The sequence below is a fragment of the Drepanopeziza brunnea genome (genome assembly GCF_022702325.1).
Source record: "Drepanopeziza brunnea f. sp. 'multigermtubi' strain 214-2 chromosome Unknown ctg19, whole genome shotgun sequence".
Lineage (NCBI taxonomy): Eukaryota > Fungi > Ascomycota > Leotiomycetes > Helotiales > Drepanopezizaceae > Drepanopeziza > Drepanopeziza brunnea.
The window spans coordinates 862,776-884,306 of record NW_027094082.1 but is presented as its reverse complement, the minus strand read 5'-3'; the positions used below and the strand labels follow the sequence as shown (position 1 = coordinate 884,306).

General features: G+C 51.9%; 6 protein-coding genes across 6 annotated transcripts; 1 reads left to right on the top strand and 5 right to left on the bottom strand.

The window, feature by feature from the left end:
• Positions 1 to 50: 50 nt before the first annotated feature.
• Positions 51 to 2,134, top strand: L3040_009021 (uncharacterized protein; the record flags this gene model as incomplete). The annotated part of the gene is made up of 7 exons (XM_007296157.2): positions 51 to 231; positions 294 to 368; positions 432 to 545; positions 603 to 811; positions 882 to 1,065; positions 1,151 to 1,188; positions 1,262 to 2,134. The coding sequence occupies 7 exons, from the start codon at positions 51 to 53 to the stop codon at positions 2,132 to 2,134; spliced, it is 1,674 nt and encodes a 557-aa protein (XP_007296219.2).
• Positions 2,135 to 5,829: 3,695 nt separating this feature from the next.
• L3040_009020 (uncharacterized protein) lies at positions 5,830 to 6,678 on the bottom strand (the record flags this gene model as incomplete). The annotated part of the gene is made up of 1 exon (XM_007296156.2): positions 5,830 to 6,678. One exon carries the CDS (start codon positions 6,676 to 6,678, stop codon positions 5,830 to 5,832), a length of 849 nt encoding a protein of 282 aa, XP_007296218.2.
• Positions 6,679 to 6,886: 208 nt separating this feature from the next.
• Positions 6,887 to 7,207, bottom strand: L3040_009019 (uncharacterized protein; the record flags this gene model as incomplete). Its single annotated transcript, XM_066155808.1, has 1 exon — positions 6,887 to 7,207. The coding sequence occupies one exon, from the start codon at positions 7,205 to 7,207 to the stop codon at positions 6,887 to 6,889; it is 321 nt and encodes a 106-aa protein (XP_066010096.1).
• Positions 7,208 to 10,178: 2,971 nt separating this feature from the next.
• On the bottom strand, positions 10,179 to 11,471 carry L3040_009018 (uncharacterized protein; the record flags this gene model as incomplete). Its single annotated transcript, XM_007296154.2, has 1 exon — positions 10,179 to 11,471. One exon carries the CDS (start codon positions 11,469 to 11,471, stop codon positions 10,179 to 10,181), a length of 1,293 nt encoding a protein of 430 aa, XP_007296216.2.
• Positions 11,472 to 12,688: 1,217 nt separating this feature from the next.
• L3040_009017 (uncharacterized protein) lies at positions 12,689 to 14,316 on the bottom strand (the record flags this gene model as incomplete). Its single annotated transcript, XM_066155807.1, has 4 exons — positions 12,689 to 12,775; positions 12,824 to 12,897; positions 12,946 to 14,235; positions 14,289 to 14,316. 4 exons carry the CDS (start codon positions 14,314 to 14,316, stop codon positions 12,689 to 12,691), a joined length of 1,479 nt encoding a protein of 492 aa, XP_066010095.1.
• Positions 14,317 to 19,394: 5,078 nt separating this feature from the next.
• L3040_009016 (uncharacterized protein) lies at positions 19,395 to 20,693 on the bottom strand (the record flags this gene model as incomplete). Its single annotated transcript, XM_066155806.1, has 7 exons — positions 19,395 to 19,470; positions 19,578 to 20,129; positions 20,179 to 20,198; positions 20,252 to 20,301; positions 20,365 to 20,379; positions 20,445 to 20,472; positions 20,634 to 20,693. The coding sequence occupies 7 exons, from the start codon at positions 20,691 to 20,693 to the stop codon at positions 19,395 to 19,397; spliced, it is 801 nt and encodes a 266-aa protein (XP_066010094.1).
• Positions 20,694 to 21,531: the final 838 nt, after the last annotated feature.

Below are 21,531 nucleotides of genomic sequence, written 5' to 3'. Positions count from 1 at the left end.
CCCGTCGACATGTCGCCGCTCATTCTTTTCAGACAGATCTCTCTTTCACCATGTTCTTCAGTCCGGATTTGATCGTTCTCGCCTGCTGGGCTTCGACTGCAGTAGCAGGCCAGGTTACCTTCCGAAACAGCCACAAATACTACTTCGACGTGGACGGGAACGCCATTGATTCGGTCAACGGCAAGGTCGAGTGGATTCAGGGTCAATACCTTTGGATTGGAGAGCCTAGCTGTAGGAGACCGCGACTCAAGACCGCAGCGTATCAACTTACTGACGAGAGACTGCCATAATAGCTTGCGGCGCCGAGGCGTGCGACAAAGTCTCATGGAGCTCCCCTAACCTGATTGACTGGTACTTCAATGGTCCTCGTAGGTCTTGCCGGAGAGACAGAGAGAGGTACGAAGGAAGTGCTTGTTGACTTGAACGACCAGTTTTCAACCTTACCGAGAATGCCCAGTACTGTCTCGTGGGCCTTGGAAGCTGCAGTCGTCCCAAGGTCATCTACAACGAGAAGACGCGGAAGTACGTTTTCTATGGATTCGCCAGTAAGCCGTTCTCACCACGATGCTCTTACGTGATGCATCCGCTGACCCTCTCCACAGCCAGAGGCTCTGGTCCAGCCACTGTCCCGGTCTTTACGTCTGACTCGCTCACAAGTGGCTACACCTTTGCTGGTGAGATGATCCCTGACTATGCGCCAGCCGGATGGAGTGTCGAGGACCTGGGTCTCACGGTGCTTGATGGGAAGGCATACCTCACCTTCACTGGGTGGAACATCACTTCCATGTACAGTGACGGTCATCTAGGAAGCGTAAGCCTGCCGTCCACGTCCTGTTACTCTATTCAGAGAGGGAGAGAGTGCTGACACGGCTCTGGCCCAGATTTGGCCTCCATTCATCAACCCAGTCCTGGTGCAACCACTGTCTGAAGACTTCCTCCAGGCTTCTGGCCGATCGTACCCTGTCCACCAGGCCGGCACCGGTTTCCCTATCTTCCCCGACTCCCCGAACTTGATCGATGGCCAATTCCAGTCCCCAGATCTCTTCCGGAGGGGAGACACATATTGTAAGTCAGAGAGACGTCGTGTCTGAATGAGTGATCGATCGACGTAGGTGAATTGTAGCAATCGGCTGACCATTCCGTGCGACAGACGTGATTGGAAGCGGCACTTGCTCCTTCTGCCCTGGGGTAAGCCGAGAAGAAATCCTCCAAAACCAACCAACGTACAGCGAAACGAGAACTGACCACGTACCTGGCCTAGACCACGACCCTCGCATACCGATCTTCATCCCCCTTCGGCCCTTGGACGCGACAAATCGTCGATTGTGGTAACACGTGCGGTGGCCAGGCAATGGGTGTCTTAAACGTCCCTCCGGTCGCGCCTGGAGCGGAAGGCGCCTTCGTCTACCACGCCGACAGCTTCTCCACCGCGCCGATGGGCGGCCACATCACGGGATCCAAGGGTCACGCCTTCTGGCCCCTCTCCTTCGCGAGCGACGGCTCCATCGAGCCCATCGACTGCAGCGCCAACAAAACCTTCACTATCGACGCCCCCCCGGCCACGGCGCCGTTCCCGAGAATCGGCGGTCGCGCGGTCAACGCCACGGACGGCTCCGGCAACTACGGCGCCTACTACTCCGAGACGGGGCTCATCACGAAGCGATTCCTCTACCAGACCTGGACATCTTCCAAGTCCGGCATGCTGACCGAGGTCGGCGTCAACCTGGCCTTGAACGCGCCCGCCCCCAACCCCATCACCATCGTGGTCTTCTCCTACCCCGACGAAGCTACGCTCCTCTCCCCCGCCTTCCGGTGGACTGAGCTCGCCACGAAGCTTGTCGCTGATACCACCGACCGGAGCTTCCTCTCCTTCCAGGTCCAACGCATCGAGGTCAACCAGGAGGTCCAAGCCGGCCAGAGGCTCGGCATCGCGTTATTCTCCGCCCAGAACGGTCCTAGGGTTTGGTCGCTGCCATATGCGTACTTGGTACAGGACACCGCTGGCACGGGAACGAACCACAAGCTGTATGCCATTGAAAAGGGGCACATCTCGAGGGATGGCCCCAAGGGTCAGCAGAGCCCGCTCAAGGAGGTCGTGGATCGGGAGATCAAGTGGTACGCCACGGTGGTTTGAGCTTCCCGAGGAGCTGTCCGGTGGTGATAGTCGTGGTAGTTGTGCATTTTGGTGGGTGCAGGATGCTGTACGAGCGGCTTGTACTCCGCTCTTAGACGGGCACCGCACCGTGAGATATCAGTCCATAGAAGAATAGAGCAGAAGAGAACTAGAAATAGAACAACCAAGAGCCTGCACATGTCAGCTTTGCTTGCCCTCTGTGACTTATCGGATGTATTTTGGGAGGGGGAGGGGGTGGAATTTTTCCTCAAGCAGCGAAAAAGATTCTTATACAAAGCTCGCAAGCTCGCTTTGACGAGCCGTATCCTCTCATTCTCGTCGTCTGCTACTTCGATTTGAACGCGGCGCTGGAGAAGGTATATTCCACAGGTACCTCCCCTCCTCACGTCTAGTTCTCTGTTCGCAATCCCCTTGGGCTGGCGCCGCAGTAGGTTTTTTTTCTTTTTTTCTCTTTTTTTTCTCTCTTTTTTTTTCTCTTTTTTTTCTCTCTTTTTTTTCTTCTTTTTTTCTTCTTTTTTTTTCTTCTTTTTTTTTCTCATTGATCCAGTGCTCGCTTCTCCTTCCGTCCTTGCTGGGGAACTGGAACGGCGTGGGCCCTCTCGGGTGAACGATTGCTTGCTTGCTTACTTGTCGGCTGCTCGGGTGCTGAAGGGTTCCGCTGGTGCGCTGGGGGCGTTGGTCCTCGGCGATCGCTTCACAGGAGCGTCGCCCTCGTGAGCAAGCCGTCGGAGAGAGAGAGAGAGAGTGCCGAATGGACGGAGACGGACGGAGACGGAGACGGAGACGGAGACGGAGACGGAGACGGAGACGGAGACGGAGACGGAGACGGAGACGGAGACGGAGACGGAGACGGAGACGGAGACGGAGACGGAGACGGAGAAGGAGAAGTTGGCGACGGGGGAAGGGCGGGCTTGCATGACTTAAAAAGAGAGGGAAAGAAAGAACAAGAAAGAAAGGACGGGCCTTCATGAGATGAGAGGGGGGGAAGGAAGGAAGGAAGGAAGGGGAACAGCAGCCGTAATACACAAAACAACACGCGCTATACCTTACCTACCTACCTACCTACCTCCCTCCTCCTCCTCATCACATCGTCCGCCGAACGAAGCTGCTCGCAAGTACCAAGGAAGTCTGCCAACGCCACAATGCGAGAAATTGTGTTTTTTTTTTCCACATGTGAGCGTGAATCGGAGAGGGGGAAGACGATTCCATTCCGCCTTTCCTACCGGTACCGGCACTTCCACTGACTTGCTCCGCGAGAGACGGGAAAGATGAGTGAGTGAGTGAGGAGCGTGAGGAGGGTGAGGCCTGCCTGCCTACCTAAGCGAGCCGACGATGGCCGGTACCGTCCACCTCTCTCTCTCTCTCTCTCTCCTTGCAGCTTGCAGCTTGCAGGGCCCGTACAGACGTACAGAGAGAGTACGCATGCGGCTAATAGGTAGGTAGGTACACAAAAGCGTGGACAGCAATAGCAACACGGTCGACTGACCCGACTTCCGCACCGCACATACACACACACACACGTACAACCGTACAACTAACTACAACTAACTACAACTAACTACAACTAACTACAACTAACTACAACCAACTACAACCAACTACAACCAACTACAACCAACTACAACCAACTACAACCAACTACAACCAACTACAATCCAACCCGAAAAAGCGAGCGAGACAAAAGAGACGCCCGCACCTACGTCTCGTATCGCACCTCCCAACCCAACCCACATTACGTACACACGTCGGCGACAGCGCAAAGCAAAGCAAAGCAAAGCAAAGCGGCGCGCACACTCCCACGGCATACATATCTACGTACGGTACGTACATACATACATGCAAAAACCCCAGTTCAGTTCATCCCATCTCGGAATCCTTGCCCCCCTCAAAAAGGAAAGAAGAAAAGAAGAAAAGAAAAAAAGAAAAAAGAAAACACACACACGCACAGCTTGAAGCCTCATCAAAGGAGGTAGATCATCTTCCGGAGGTCCTCTCCGGCTCTCGCGAGAGAGAGACATGATGCGGCCGATCCATTCCATTCCTTTCCGTTCCGGCGATCTCTTTCCCCTTTCCTCTTTCCTCCTTCCTCCTTCCTCTTTCCTCTTTCCTCTTTCCTCCTTCCTCCTTCCTCCTTCCTCCTTCCTCCTTCCTCCTTCCTCTCTTCTTGTGCCCCCCCTCCCTCCAACACGTTTCCCCCAGCCCCCCACGACGCGGATCTCTTCTCCTCCCTCTCTCCTGCTTTCCCGATTTCTGCTTTCCTCCTCAATCGGTTTTTTTTCTTCTTCTTTTTCTCTTTCCTCTCTATCCTCTCTAGTCTAGGAAAAGATGGGGGGCGCGGCGGACGCGCACGCGATCGACGGAGAGCATGATGATGGAAAACCGAAAACCGAAAAACGGGAGAACTAGGGGGGTCTTGTTTCTGGCGTGGTGAAACGAACGAACGAACGAACGAACGATTGATTGATTGATGGATTGATGCGAGGGTGGCGGGGCTGGGTCTCTCAATCTGGTAGGTAGGTGTGGATAGGCGGGTAGTCACGGAGATGGGTCCGGGCATGGAGTGATTGAGTTACAGGACTGGAAAGGGGAGGGATCGATGTGCAACTGCTCTGTGGGTACGGACCGTACAGCGTGAGTAGGGAGGAGATACCTAGAGAGATACGGTAGATACAGTACGGTAGATGGGTAGATGGGTAGGTGGGTAGGTGGGGAAGTGGTGATGTCACGTCGTGGCGGGGGTAGGGGATGGTAATTGGTTATTCCTGTATTATGTCGGACGGTAGGGAGAGAGAGGATGGTGGTGCGGAGCTGACGGGCCTCGGGTGGGTGGATGGGTGGGGGAGAGAGAGCTGGTCAGAGTAGAACGCGGAGGGAGGGAGAAAGAGAGAGAGAGATGATGGCTCGAAGACAGAGGAAAGAGAGATGAAGGGGGGGGGCGGTAGAGAGAGAGAGTGTGTGTGTACCGGTATGTGAGAGAGAGAGAGCAAGCAACTACAACTCCAACCTTCTACCTTCTACCACCACAAGCTCCGCACTCGAGGTAGGTACTCTACACCATCCTGTCGAGAGGCTCCGACACTGACACCCAGACTAAGACTGAGACTAAGACTGAGACTAAGACTGACTGAGACCTTCTCACCTCGCAGAGTGGAGCCAGCCAGATAGGTACATATGCGTAACACGTGAATCACTAGGTACTTAACTACAGAGAAGAGATGAGACGAGAAGAGACAAGCTGCGTGTCTCGTAACAGATTATCCCCCCAACCCCCCCCCACGGCCCGGGCATCTGGATTTGGAAAACCAGAGAAAGATACAAGTGGGACAGGAGGAAAGGGCGTAACGGAGGGTTGGATAGGTTGATGATGATTACTAGACTACCGTACTTCGTGGAAGAGACGAGGTGGGGAAAGGTGAGAGCGCCTGTCGCGCGTGTCGGGGATATCATGAGAGAGGGAAAGGAAAGTATACGAATGCCTGCCTACAGCACCACCATCCTGACTACCTAGCCAGTCTCCAAAAGGAGCCAGAATCGGGAGGGGGGGGAGGGGGGTTAGGTACCCGTGATAGAAAGCAAGATGCTCCCCCCCCCCTTCCCCCCCTCCCCTACCTCCACAACCCCCCGAAAAAAACCAAAAGTATGCAAAAGGAGCATGAAGAAAGAGGAGAAGAGGGCGGAGTGAAGACGAGCAAGTATCATCGCCAGGTCCCATGAAGCTTTGCCCTCCGAGGCAGGTTCCTCTTCAGCCCAACCTCGCCGCCGCCCATCAGACTCTTCCACCTCCTCCCAACGCTCCCCCGATCCTTGCCCAGGCTCCGCGCGCACTCTTGCCAATCGCTCTTGGTCAGCTTCAGCTTCTCCAGCACCAGCTCCACCAGCAAGCGATCCTCCTCCATCGACCACTCTTCGGGATTCAGCCCCCGGGCCGGGCCGAACCCGGACCTTTCGATACTCTGCATGACCGGGCCCGGGTCACCCTGGGCCTGCGATGCCATTTCCTGGAGCCGCAGATCGTGGAAGTCGGAGCGTTCAAGCCCGAGGGGGATAATTTCGGGCGCGAGGCGCATCCGTTTGGGCGTGCTGGGTCGGCCATCGCAGGGGACGGCTTCCTCCTCCCCGCTCGCTTCTCCTTCTCCTTCTTCTTCTTCTTCTTCTTCTTCCGTGCTATCGTCGCGGGTCATCTCGTCGCTTGTAGCTCTCCTCCGCTTATGGAGTCCGCGGGGGGGCACCGCAGCGCTGCGCTTCGCGATCTTCCGCCGCGGCGTCGGCGCCGTCGTCGGCTCCTCCGTACCTTTCCGCGCACGCAGACGCAGCTTGACGGGCGAAGACGGCGGCTCGGCGTGTCTGGTGGGTGGGGAGGGTAGTTGGTTGGGTGGGGAGAGCATCGATTGTAGCGCGCGACACGTTGAGTAGAGGTTGTTGATGGCGGGGCGGGTGGAGGGCGGTGACGGCGAGAGCGGAGGCGACGCGAAGAGGGCGGACTGGAAGCGGGTTTTCGGGGCATGGAGAGAGGATTCGCAGCCGAGGGCTGAAGGCATCAACATGTTTGCGGTTGATGTGTGAGACGGTGGTGATGTGATGTGATGATGCTTTCGCGCGCTGGAGATCGGAAGACTCGATGCGGCGGGGACGGTGCGCAATGGATGCGCCGGGAGTCGTCGGGCTGGCGCAACGACACAATGTTGTCGTTTGGATGGATGGAATGAATAGCCGTGGTCAGCGGGAACCGTAAGGTGTATTTTCTATCGCGAATTATTTCCTGTGTGCGACAGCGTTGACGGTTGGAGTTGCGTGTTGATGGGCGTCGGATGCAGGTTCTCGGACGTGATGGAGAAGGAAAGTTTTGTTGGGCATGGGGCACTGGGCACGGGCGGGAGCCAGGACTCTTAACTTCTGGGAAGGGCCACTACTGAGTAGGTAAAGCTCCTGTCGGTAGGCTGTACCCCTGGCACCCAGCACGCCGAGGATCTCGTGTCTCGTGACGGGCGAGCAGTCTAGTCTTGGGATCGGACGGCCGTGATGGTTGTCAATCGTGTCAATCATGTCAATTGTGGAACGGGATCCAAGCATCATGTTTCTATTCTCGCTCTGCAAGGAGCAACGACAATCAAAGCTTGCTCTCAGTCGCGTTGCCGGGCGGACACTATTGTCATCTACCTGCGAGCACTAGAATCACCGACGTCCAGCATCTCCCTTGAGCAGAGTTCGTTTCGCTCTATTACACCTAACCACACTGACATCATCCAGCCAGAGCTGTGGCGATGCCTTCTTCAACCTTCCCCCTTCTCCCTTCTCCCTTCTCCCTTGAAGGTATTCCCAGTCCTAGGCTCGGCCGAAAGGCGTGTGGGGGGCATTGTCCTGTGAGTGGACGGTGCGGGAGAATAAGATTACTTCTTCGTGGGAGCGCGTCGCGGACGCGTCGCGTTGACGCGTCCGCGTATAGTGGTTTTTCAATTGGCCAGCAAGGGCGATCGTCCGGAGAAGGTGGTAAAGTGTTGCTACTATATCTGGATATATGACTCAACTCGGAAACCCAGCAAATCCTCGTTTTCGGATGCACTTTTGCGGACGAGAGACGACACGAGACCAGACGAGACCAGACGAGACTTCGCCTCGGTGACCAGAAGATCGGTATTTCTCGTCATGTGATATATGTATGCTAATGTAACGCTACCCTTCCAGCAAGGTGGGATTCAGGCTTGATTGAGCGATCGAGTTGCCTCCCGACACTGCAAGGTGGTCGTGGGTCCTTCGCTGAAACAGCAGACGTTGGTCGAAGGCTTTCCTGGATTCTGATAGATCGAATCTGTACGGAGTAGTTGGAGGCGCGAATCTCTTAGGAGGTCAAACATCTCCAGAGGCATAACTAACGCCTTTGTCTCCAGAATCAGTGCCTACACCGACGCCGCAAGAGCCAACATTGGCCGATCGACCTTGCGTCAAGCGGACTTCTTGAACAGAAAGATCGCGGTTCCACTTCCGCTCTCTATCCAATCCTGCTCTCCCTTACCATCTCGCAGCTCCCTTACAACTACTTTCACCAGGTCTTTGCCTGTGCCCACCAGATCGGGAACATTTGCAGCTCGCCAACGTGCACTCATACTAATTGCTGTGCTGATACTGCCCTCAACCTCATCAGAGAGAGATCTAACCGGATGTAAGATAGACCGTTACTCAAGACGCCATCCCTGACGTCCTGGTGTCTGACAGGGAAGGCTGTGACTGGCGTCGCCACGTCCCAAGGTAGAGGTAAAGTCGTCGTACATATCCACAGAAATCCAGTCTGTCTCTGATCAAATCGGAGGAGCACTTTCATGATTTCAGCGGCATTCGGCGTCGACAGATCTAGCGAGTCATGTCGGATAATGAACGAGAACGAAATGGAACAACCAGCGAACTTGCAGCCACATACATGCGGCGAGTTGAGGAATTCGAAGCTGCAAGGTATTCAGCGAATGACAATAAACGTTCCATGTGGTGAGACTCGCCGTAGGTCCAGATCGCAACAGTTCCACAAGGTTTCACCACTCTGGCTGCCTCGGTCGGATCCAGAACTTGTTCATATCAGAACTAATACATACATACGCCTTGTGATTTTGTCACATTTCCCTCCCTCCAGAATTTGGAATCCTCATTGCTCCCAGCAATAGCAGCAGCCACGAAGATGGACCGATTCCGGTTCCAGTCCCTCGATCCCGGAAAGATGTGTCCCATGTTGAAACAAAAGGTATCTGACCTTTGCCCCCGGATCAAATCTCGTCGTACCTCCCAGGTCTCGGGCACCACCAAGCATCGTCTCGTCGGGTGTCGAGATCGGGTATCCAGTGCTTTGCTTGATCGAACGACGGTGCCAAAATCATCGCCATGTTGCTATTTCCTAGTCCACAGCCACCATCCAGTCGCAACCCGAAAGAGCCACCGGCAGCAGCAGCAGCATGGTTCTGGAGAGAGAGCGACGTCGTCAAGAGCTCAAGAGTAGGAAAAGAAGCCGGTTTGCCGCATAGCGGCCTGGCCGCCGCATCCTGCTCCCGGGGTAGGAGCAAAAAGAGGGATTCGACGGCGATAATGAAGAACATATCATGTTTAAAGATTTCAGACAATGGGTGTGTAAGTTTTCAAGAGGTCGCTATCCATTCTCCGACGATTAGGAGGGGAATAGGTAGTAAATAAACGTGCTTGCTTGCTCTGATGAGGAAGATGAAAGAAGGAAGAAGGAGAGGCGAGTGAGAATATTTAGGGAAGGAAGGAGCAAGGGCGCCAAGACAGAAGCGAGAAGACCCACATTCTCAACGACGACGACCTCTGCTTGCTGGTTCATTCGTATGGTCTCGAACGGGCATTAGGTATTCCAATGCCTAATGTCCTTTCTTTTGGGGAAGGGGGGAAGCGGGGCTCCTTTTCAAACCAAAGTCTTTTGATATAACTATAAACACCCCAAGCCGATCGACGTTGATCCCAAGCAGCACGCACTGCTCTACATCATCACAGAGCCACCATCAAAACCACAATTCTAAATTCTAACCCCGCCCCAAAGAACTCATGGTATTGATTGATCTTCTACCTACATCCACAACCGCAAGAAGGTAATCCTCGCTCGTAATTCTTTCTCCTCGGCCTCGAATGAAACCGGCGCAGCAGCGCCGCAGCGCAGTACAAAGAAAGGGATCGATGATGTCCCAACCTGTTTCTTTCCGGCCTACCTCCTCGCTAGCAACTTCGAGCTCAAACGCCGCGAAAAAGTCGAAAACTCAGCGGGGGACAAATCATCTGAGAGGGAAAGAGGAATGCAAAAAAGGAAAAAAGGAAAAAAAAAGGAAAAAAAAAAAAAAAAAACAGAGGAGGAGGAGGATCGAAGTCTTGTGGGGAGGTGAAAGTGGATGAATGAATCGGCCGGCTGGCTCAGTCACACGCTGCGCCTGTCAAGAGCCAAGGCCCCGGGAGATGTACAATATCTTTGGTTTGATGCGAGGGTGGCCAGTCAGTAAGGGGCTCCACTCTGGGGAGGAATCGAAGAAAGAAAGAGCGGGCGAGGGCGAGGGTGGGATTAGGATTGGGACTGGGACTGGGGCAAACGAACCTGAGCAGCGGCCATCCAGAGCTCCTTGGCCTCGTCGATGTCTCCCTTGGCCTTCAGCTCCAGCAGCTGGGGCTCTTCGTTCCACGCGGCGTTGCACTCCTTTGCGAAGGCCGCGCGCTGGGCGCCCAGGGCCTCGAGCGCGGCCTTGCTGTGCGTGACGGCCGTCATGGCGTTGCCGAAGGTGCTGGCCGCGCTCAGGGTCGAGGCGGTGCGGCGGAGGTTGGCGGCGTCGCAGAAGTGGCCTGGGTGAGCCACCTCGAAGAGGGCCGGGGCCGAGGGCCGAGGAGGAGCTTGCGGGCTGGATGAGCCGGGGCCGGAGTATCTGCTGAGGCGTGCGTTGTGTGTGGAGGTGTGGTCGGGAGTGGACGTTTGGTGTTGAGCAGCGGACGTGGTGGCCATGCCGTGGCCGTTGCCGTTGCCGTTGACGTAGGGTGAGGTGTAGCGGGGACGCTTGAAACTGCTTGTAATGGCGCCTAGATCATTGCTAAAGTGAGAGGGGTGGTCGTATCTCGACGAGGGCCCCATCTGGTGAGGAGCGCCTTCATCCTCATATTCGTTGTAGCGACGAATCTTGCCCTTTGGAGCAGCCTGGCTATCAGCGCCGAAGCTGCCAGGGTTAGGACGCTTCTTGCCAGAGGAATTCGAGTCAGTAAATAGGCCACTGTTGCCATCCCCATGATCATATCCATGAGTCTTGACCCGGGACGCAACCTGGCTATTTTCGCCGAGGATCTTAGTAGCAGGAGCCTCACTGCCCGAGGGTTTGGTGGTCAGTGAGTCATCGTTGTCATCCTCCAAGACAACATACTCTTGAACCTTGAGGGGCTTGGTAGCATCGTACTTCTCCGCCTCCGACATGAGCCTCTCCGGGATCTTCACCTTAATCTTCCGCTTGGCAGCCTTCAACCTAAGCTTTCCAGCACCCGACTGGGTACCAGTCCCACTCGGTTGCGGCAGAGCAACTCGTCTCCCTCTGGAGGTCGATGGCGCAGAAGAGACATTCCAGTCCAGCTGCGCACTGTCATACTTGTGGTTCTTCGTATCCACGGCCTTGTGCATGCAATCTTTGCAGTATTGGAGGTTGCAGCGGTCGCAGCGTTGGACGACGGAGGTGTTGTGCTCCTGGCAGCCGTCGCACTGGATTGAAGTCAGCTTGTATATCCACAAGATCTCGGAGCTGGCGCCTTTCGTGAGGTCCCGGCTCGGAGCATGTCCTCCGAGCTTCGAATCTCGGCCCGTCGAGGATGAGAGGTGGATCATCTATCGGGACATACCTTGGCTGTGTGGGCGTAGACGGGGCTCCAGCTTGTATGTATGTAGTCGCCAGGGTTCGTGGCGGGGAGAGAGAGTGTGCTGGGAAAAGAGAGTGTTCTAGGAAGAGAGAGGGTTCTGGGAAGATAGAATGTGCTGGGAAGAGGGAGTGTGCTGGGAAGAGGGAGTGTGCTGGGAAGAGGGAGTGTGCTGGGAAGAGGGAGTGTGCTGGGAAGAATGGATGTGCTGGGAAAGGTAGGATCGGTAAGATCGACGGGGGGGAGCTGAATCGTCTTTTCTGAGGGGCTGTCTCGGACCGGCAAGGCCTCGGCTGTCAAGTCAGTGGTAGTGACTGGTGTTTCCGCCATAATGACCGTGTTCTGTAATTAGAACGGACGTCTATCAACGACTTGACACTAGTGATGAGGCAAAGTTGTATTGGGAATGGATGTGTTGTTGTGATGTAGAGACAACTGGTCTGTGGGAGACGAGATCGTCCTCTTATAGATCGGCAGATTATTGAATTCGGAGCCTGAATAGGTGGGAAGGGGAAGGATATCAATGAATCACGGCAACAGGCTAAATGGAGGTTGTGAATGCTCTCGCTCGATGTTGTCAATCAATGCCAGAATGAATTCATCTTGATTCACTTATGGCACCGACATGTTTGCGTGATACCGTAATGAGGCAAAATCATATTTCCCAAAAGTATAAAGTGGGTGAATGTTGTGATTTGCCTTCGTTGTTTATTTGGCTTAAACAGTTAAGCGAGCGGAAATTATCTGGACGCTCATTTTGAATTGCCAAGAACAATATGGACGGATTTATACAACAAGAACATATAATTCTGGGTCTTTAGGGAGTTTCAATGACATCCCTAGCATGATAGACATGTAAGCCTTCATTTTCAATCCATCTCGTCCGATTTGTGGCATCCACCCTTGTTCCCGCCTCCACCCGGCGGCCCTATTTGGTGCCATCTTGGGGCAAGAGTCATATTCTGCTCAGGAATAGTGAATGAAGGTCGCGGTTGACTTATTTTGTTTATTTGGCTGTTGAAGTTAAGCGAGGCGAGGGTCGTATGATCGACATTTTCGACATCCAGTTATTGGCTCGGGAGAAACGATAGCAAAGATTTACACAATGGGAGTACAAAATCGAGGACCTAAATCAAGACCAATCGCACTCCGAATCTGGTAAATACTTAAACTTATATTTTCGCGGATCTACAAGTTAGCTTTGACCCAAAGACCGAGCTTTTCTAGCCCTGCATGCCCATCATATATGTCGCGCTCGACCGCCCGTGGATTAATCTATCGACAGTCAGACACTGGATAAAAGGGGAATGGTAGATAACTTGCGTTCTTTGCGCCCAAATCGCTCACTCTCTCAACACCCAGAAGTCTCATACATGTTTCCGTCTCGGCTTTGAGGACTAAAGAAGGGTGAGCATTTGACGAAAACCAGATGGGTGGATTCTTACTCTCAAAGGTCCTCTCAACACCCTCAGCGCCACCTGCTCCAAGACCGTACAACGCAGCTCGGCCCACACCTACTGCCTTGGCACCAAGGCAGAGAGCTTTGACGACATCGGTACCTCTCTTGATACCGCCGTCGACCCATACCTCGACTCTACTAAATACTTCAGGGCAGTATTTTCGGATCTCTAGCAAGGTGTGTACAGCAGGTGGAGCAGTATCAAGTGCACGGCCGCCGTGGTTCGATAGAATGATAGCCTTGACTTGCGGAGCATATTGAGCAGCCAGATACGCATCCTCGTGTGTCTGCAGACCCTTCAGTACAATCGGTAATGTAGTGTGTTTTGCTAGCCAGGACAAGGTTGGCTTCCAAGTCAAATCTGCAGCCGTGCCAAAAAATAATTGTTGTCCAACACCACCTCCGCCAGGCCTTCTAGGCTCGTCAGCGGTCTTGACACCAGAGGAAACAGGCAGGGAGGCCCCGACTAGACTTCCCCTCTCGTCATCTTCTCTCTTGCCTGGAACCGGAGCGTCCAGTGTCAAGCAGACGAACTTGATCTTATCCGACATCTTGTTTATCCGAGCAAGCATATCCTCGCTCTTCTTCCGGTCGTTCTGAACGTATAACTGCCAGCCAAAGATTTGGCCTGGCAGTGACCCTTCCACGATTTGCTCCGGCGTCTGAGATGCGTTGTTGGAAATAATCTGCAGAGCCCCAAACTGGCTGATACCCTGAGCAATCCCCCGCTCACCTGCAGGGTGTGCCAGTCGTGCCATCGCGGCCGGTGAAACAAATAACGGTATTCCAACATTGTGTCCCAGCAGAGAAGTAGAAGTATCACATCTCGTACAGTCAACGAAAACCCTCGGCCGGAGCAGTATTTGCTTGTAGACCAAGTTGTTGAAGCTCTTCGATATCAAGTCGTCCGCAGCAGAATAGTAATAGGCCCAACACTTCTTGGACATCTGCTTGGTAGCCACCTGCTCCATTTCGTCCAAGTTGAATATACTTTGCATATCCGGCGGGCCCTCCTGTTCTTGCTCCTTCTCTATAGTGTCTGCTTCGGGCTTTGGTAGCGTTTGGGGATCAATCTTCCCCAGCTTCGCTTCTGGCTTGAGGTTTTCTTCCAACGTCCCCGGGGGATGGATTGGGTCGTATTCTTCTGTTGCATCGCCACCGGCCAGCTTGAGGATTATCTTGGACCCGCCCGGATGGTTGGGGAGAAATTCCGTGATATCCCAGACATCGCCGTACAGACTCACCCAGCAGGATTCCGGGGTATTGTGCTTTGCGACTGATAGAGATAATTAGTAAATGATCGCATGAGAATTCTACGTATTTACTTACCTTCGGCAGCATCGAAAGTCTTTGCCATATTGACGATATATTGGGTCTATCGTGGAAAACGAAAGGGAATTGAATGTGCAGAAATGATGAGTGTCTCGGCCATAGTTATACCGGACGTAAATTGGGTTTTGGGGGAACGTGGAGAAGTGGATCGTAGGGCACGGCGCCGGCGGCTTTTGAAGGCATCGACTCAGCAGCCCGGATTGGCAATTGTCGGCTATCGGCGTCTGGATTGACTCCACTACTGCGTGTCGGCTATTCACTATTGGTCAATGGTCACATGGACGACAACCCTGACCGGACCCAGACCCCCGAAGAATCTTTGTTTTGTTTTGTTTTGTTTTTAACGAGAAGGAGATAAAATCACGATATTGCTGCTCACAATACTGCTTGGGACGAGCAAGGCCATCGAGTCAACAATATCCCTTATCTCTTCGCAAGACAGAATCAGTCATAACCCTTCTGAATATACCAATCCTGAAGACTCTAATCCAAACCCCACGCCTCCTTCACTCTCTCCCGCTTCACCTAGGGACCCCGTCCATATCGCGTCCCTTCGACTTCCTTGTTGGCACCTCGCTTAGCATAGCAAAGCAAAGTTAATTTGTTCCTCTGGCTTCGTTTTTCTTCCAATTATTCCAGGCACATAGTGTGGCACATATCTACAAGCGCAGGCAAACCGATTTGGAAACTTGCGACATCATTCAAGCTCAGCTATCAGTAGTTGAGAGGCCAGTAATGCAGTCGCGGGCTCTATTGTCCCGCATCCCCGTGGTGAAATAAAATACTTTCGGAAATATTCGCTTTTAAATACACAAGGTCAATATTGTATAGCGCCTTCCTCCCTGCAACTTCAGCCTCGACCTCTCCTCTTACCTAATCACTCGCTTTAGCACACCCATCCTGCATACTCTCCAGACTCTCCTTCGCACCCCGACAGTAGATAAGCGATGTGTACAAACCGCCCGTCCTGTTCCGAGACGAGTGAACGATGGACTGAGACCCAGGGGGCGATGGAGCCACGATCACCGCCCGTACTTGTATAACGAAGGCTTCCTGACGAAGCAGTGCGAGCAGTTTGCTAAGGCTCTGCTGAAGACTAGAGGGTGGTGCTGGTTTGGCGTGAGGGAGTTTGATGATGGGCCGAGTGGGCAGGGCAAGGAGTGTGCACGTAGATCTTGTCGGCGAGGACTGTAGAGCTGAGCAGGACAAAGAGAGTGTGCGTGGGCGAGGGAAATCTTTTCAAGAGGTGCCAGGTGCGATCCCCGAGTTGGTGCACCTGTCGCCATACTCGCCGGCGACGGTCCTGGCGAGATGGGTCTCTCAGTATATATAATTGTATATGCAGCTTTTGTGGAATACTCTTCGAGGAGGGAGTGGTGACTTGATTCACACACTGGAAGGCGTCAAGGCAGAGGCCGATTTTGGGGCGGTTGGCTCTCTGCACGATATTCCAGACAATAACCAGGTTGGCGCACAGGTTGCCCAGCACCAGGTCTCGTATGCCAAGCGGACGCTGTGGGCAGCGATGAGGTCGGCCACTAATACATCCTCGTCTTGAATCGTGTTTGGAGAGTCAGAAGAATCGAACTTTTTGTTTCCTTTTCAGTAAAAATGGGCAAGCAAGTGAGGGAGAGGAAGGCGAGGAGGCACTTGAAGCATATCGGCCTCCACGTCTTGCATGATTCTTATCCAGCCCTTTGCTCAGGCGAGCGTATCTCATCGCTCTCCGCTTCCTAGAGGCTACCCTTCGAAGTTGGTCAACTGACAGATCTTCTGCACTTCTCAGCCGGCTGAACAAAGAGCATCGTAGTCATCTTCTGATATTTCTCCTTTATAGTGGGAGGAAGCGAAAGATAAAAAGATCGAGGAGACCGACTTCGATATTATATAGATCATCAGATTTCTCGTTTTGAAGGATGATGAAAAGGTGCAAGGCACGGCACTTTTTGGGAAAAGTCAAACTAGCATTGTGAAATGATCTCGAGGAGAAGAATAATCAAGTGGAAGCACACATGCCCGTTTGATGCTTTGGAATTGTGCCGAAGAGCTGACTTTGAGCTTTTTCTCAAGGTCAGAGAGCTTCCCGTTTCCCGATTTCAGAGATCGTGAATATCTAGAGAGTATCAAAAATAGAAAGATATAATCACCTTTTTAAAGCTGGAGACACAAAGATATCGTTGCAAAAAAAAAAAAAAAAAAAAAAAAAAAAAAAAACCGAAGTCGCAGACTCCCATCTTTGAACTTGGGTACTGTACCCGTAGCACGTGCCACTAGTTCATGCACCGAGAGCCGGGGTTTTTTCTTTTCTTTTTTTTTCTCCGTTTCGGGCCGTGCCCCTAAGCGAAGGCATCTTGCAGAGTAAGAACCTCAACCCTCCTCAATGTAAAAGTCAACCGTACTATATTCTTGAGAAAGCCTCCCAAAAAAACGGCATTATCAAGAGGCCGACGCAGCTCACTTACTCTTACATCTGATAGCAGTATATCATCGATTAATAACGTCGAAGGTTTGCGTGATAATATATTCCAATATTTTCAGCCGCGTACAGACCGGCCAGCAGTATCAAGTAACAGTAAAGCGGAAATAAGGGATTGGTATAGCTATGAAGTGAATTATATAATTTTATTGACATAATCTCTGATAAGGCCCTCTGGATGGTAGTAATTCCTTTGCAATTGAAATTTCCTCGATGATGCATCTATAAAAACATAGTATCACATATTAGAAGACGAAGGATCCTGAAAAGAAAGAGAGAGAAAAAAAGAGAAACCCCCTCCCCCCCGAAACAGTTCAAATCGCGAGGAGATCAATTCTTGAATTATTGGATTCTGAGCTGTTACTTAATTCATACTATTGGCTATTGATTTTTATCTGAATCACTCATTCAATCGAAGAAAAGAGAAGAAAAAAGAAAAAAAAAAGAAGAAAAAAAACCAGAGACAAAACAAACTCCTACCTCGAGATAGGAGAAGAAACCCCGTCGTCCTGGGATTTCGTTTTTTCGAATCGTATACGGTTTGTCGTGTGTGGTCTGGTGAGTCTAAACCACTCGGCCCCAAATCGTTACAACTCCTCCACACCAGTTTGACCCGAAGATGACAACCAACTATGCCATCCACGCCCCTGGATACCATACAGCCGTGGTATTCAACCCTATACCTACCTTAAAAAATTTTTTCTCGGAAAGTGGAGATTCCTACGCGAGCTAACACGACGGCTTCAATATTCTTAAGCTTATGTTCTCTTCCACCGGCGTTTATGATTAAGTATCAGGCTAGTTCTCTATATACGACTGGCCAGCAGATAGATACAGCAATTACCAACAAGCCGTATCGCATTTCATTCCTACCTACAACCCACGAACCACCTCTCCGTTTGATCAGCACGCCCACCGTCTACACCTCCCCCCCTCTCTCTCAATAGACAACTAAACTCGCCTCCACCCACCCACTCTTTCATATTTGCATTGCGCATCACATAAAAGACTCAAAGAATCTCGTCCTACACTCAGAGTGCTGTTGCCACGATACAGCCACGACTGTATACAAAACCGAAGAAATGAAAAGACGGACAGAGTCGCTCACTGATATTCAAGCCACCCATTAAGAAACACCATCCTTGTTCTTATTACAAGAAACGAGGTCCCAAATCCCAACTCCCAACTCCGTCCAGAATTCAATTGTAAACCGCACCGTGATTAATCCCGACGGCTGCTGAGAGGTCTAGCTAGCTAGCCAGCCAGCCAGCAACAAAGCCAACGCTATAACGGCACAAGGCACCTAATATAGATCATACCCGACAGTACAAGTAAGCAAAAAGCAGCGCGACATAAAATCAAACATCTGAACTAAAGACAGTACAACGTATTACATTTACAATCAAACCACTTCAAAGTGAACTGAACTGAACTAGCGCGGGGCGGCAATGTCTCAAAAAAACCTCAGCTTCTTCTCGAAACTCACCTTCCTTTTCTCTTTCCCTTCCCCTTTCGGCCAGATGTCGCTAATAAGGCCTTTACTTACTTACTAACTTAGAGCATGTATGCCTCGCAGATGCAAGCCAAGTCGCACCACCATAATATTCTTGCATCTCCAAGTTGCGCGTCAAGATGCAAGAATTGAGGCTCCAATCTGTATGGCTCGTGCATGTAGATCTTGTAAAGCGTGCATCTAACCTTGCAACTTGTAGTCGCACCATACAAATCGAAGGTGCAGCAAAAAGCTCCAACTTCCAAGTTGCAAGCTTCCCCCCCCCCCGCTCTCTCTTTCCGCTTATTTTGACCACCTTTTTATCCTTCTACAACGCTCCCTTTTTGCAATGGCTTCTTCAAAAGACACTTTGAAAAGGCGTAATCTGCGCAATCGCAATATCGGTGTTATTCCCGCCCCGATGGGAGCGTTGCGCCGCTGTTCAATGCTACAAAAACAACTTCGCAAAAACACCCCAGCAAATTGGTATTCAATCTGCTAGTTGCGAGCCATACAGGCCCTGGAACGTGCAACTGCGTGCCATACACACCCTTTACTCATTAACATACCAACACTTCCAGAACCAATCTTATAGGCTAAAACATCGCCCAAACAAGGCTTCTCCCGAATCTCAATGCAAACATCAGCTACTAGCTACCTCGCTCGCCATGAGAAGAGAAATTGTATTTTAAATAGCGTTTACATTTTCGCGCGCGAGTGCCATCATCATTCGACATCCCCGTCTTCTAAAAAGAGTCTCACTTGAGGAAAATCTCGGTAAATATACACAGGGGGGCAATTAGCGACAGGGTCATGGCATTTAAAGCATGCACATCCTCAGCATCGAAGCCACTATGTTTATTTCTCTATTAAATAAAGCACCTACGCACCTACCATCTACCACCCAGCACCTCTACTATTCATTTTTCCTTTCCGCAAATGCCAGCCTGATTTATTCCCTTGCCCCACGTTCAGCGGGCTTGCCAACCCCCCCCCTCCAAAGAATTCCCCATACTCTCGTTCGTAAAGTAGTAGTAAAGGATGGGAAAAATCATGCCTAAAAGTACGCCGTGCGCTCTCGCTATCATGTTTGTCCCTCTTACGTGTATGTCGCCTGGTTTCAAAGGAGAACTCATCACGAGTCGATCCGGGGCGGACTCTTCGCATCTTTGTATTTGCCATATGGAGACGCAGAGCGCGAGTCATCGATCCTTTCGTAAATGTCAGCCACAGTGTTCTCTGGATCATCCAAGCCTTCCGAATCGCAAGGCATCTAGAAGCAGAGATGTATAAGAAAAAAAAAAAAAAAAAAACTTACGATCTCCTCCGTTCGCCCTCCTTCCTAAACCCCTCAATAGTCTTCAACATTTCCTTCCTCCCGCCGCTCGCATCCACCAACTTGCCCCCCATACTCATACTAACCTTCTCCTTTGCATTCACACTCAGCAGCCTCTTCAACAGCAGATGCCGCATCTGTATGCAAACATACACCCCACAATCACTGCTATTCTCCTGCTGCGGGCTATCTTCCAGATTCAAGAACCTCAACGGGCGTCCCAGCAAGTGAGAAATTTTGTTCGTGGCCAACATAGCCTCATTGTAGTTCGACGGGGACAGGGAGTCGTAGTGGAAAGCCACGCCGTCGATGACTGATACGAGGAGGAGAGACCAATGCGAGCCACCTTCGGCAACTGCGGCGTTGCGGGCGTCGTTTATGGGGAGGAAGATGTGCGTTGTGCGGCTGAAGTTTGGCAGGGCATCCTTGAGGGTCAGAGGATCGGGCGTTTGCATGAGCATAAAGGCCATGGAAGGGCGCAGGAGCACTATGTTCGAGGAGGGGTATTTGCGCAGTTCCTCGCGCTCGAGGTATCTGGTCTCGTCAGTGTCTACCAGCCAAGCTGAGGGGTGGACGGATGTACTCTTCCCAGAATGCGATTGTCTGCGAGTCAAACAGTCAGAAATGAATGCAGAAGTAATACGGAGGGAATTCACATTGTCAGTAAGCCAGTCATTCTTCAGCGTATCGACGTCCTCTTTTGTCACTGTCTCCCGGAATCAGTGTCCAAACTGCGCCCTTGGCTCCCACGTAAGGTACTATCACTTACGGCGGATATCGTAATCTGTGGACAGAGCGTCAGTCTATGTGTGGCTCACCAGGTCACAACGGCTTTCCGGGGGTACTTACAGCTTAGATAGGCATCATCGGGAGCCAGCTGTTTCCAACCCAGCCACCTGGTCAGCGTTGCAAAGAATCCCATTGCTATCCTTTTTGTCCCTAAGCGTAAATTGTAATGCGAGGGCCTGAAAGGTTCGGGAGCAGAGGCGAGAGTTGAGAGTTGTAGGAAGGGGACTACGATGGCGAGTTGGCACGTACCGAATCCCCAAAGTGCTTGCTAACTCTACCCTTGAAGGGATGGAACCCGTCACGTCCCATCCTTTGCTACCTTTAAATATATATGTATATATATATGGAACGTTTATATGTGTCTGGTTTTGTCCTTGACTCTTTGTTGATTCACCCTCTCTGTGTCTCTATCTGCAGCAGGCTGGCTGATCGGCACTCGGATGTGGGGTAATATGGTGGGGTGAGGAGGTGAAGGGGTGAACCGGTGAAGAGTGAGGTGAAATGAGTGAGGTTTTTTGACGGCTGGAATAGATCCAGATGGATGAGTGAAGAGGAGCCGGAGCCGGAGCCGGAGTCGGAAGACTGCAGAGAAGTGGCAGAAGTCGGGCGCAGAGAAGAGGCTTTCACCGTCGCGCAGGGTTGTCCCTCCAAGTAAGTCAGAGTATGTATGGGTGGGGTCAAAGTTGAGCCAGCCCCATGTACCACGTACCTACGTAGTAGTACTACTTATTAATAGTGACTTACTTACTAATTAGCCTTGCCCAGCCTTATACGGCGTCATGGATCGCGCTTTAATGCATTCAGCCTCATGTCAACGACGACTACCACATCACCACTACCTCAACTCCGGTCTACATAGCTATTTTTACTACACGGCTTTTTCTGTAACCCTCATCTACCTTCATTGAGATATGCTAGGTACAAAGATACTACTCTGCACTATGCAGCTCACGGCGATCCCTCCTATCCATACCTAGCCCCCATCTCAGCTAAGCTATTCTTACATCGGCACAACATCTGAACACAAATTACTACCTGTACTATAGCCGAGCAAAGAAACTGTTGTCAAGCAACGCTATTCCGTTCAGCATATTCCGCATTCTGCCGAGTCGTCTTGCGATCATCCATAGCCTTGCGGCCTGATAGC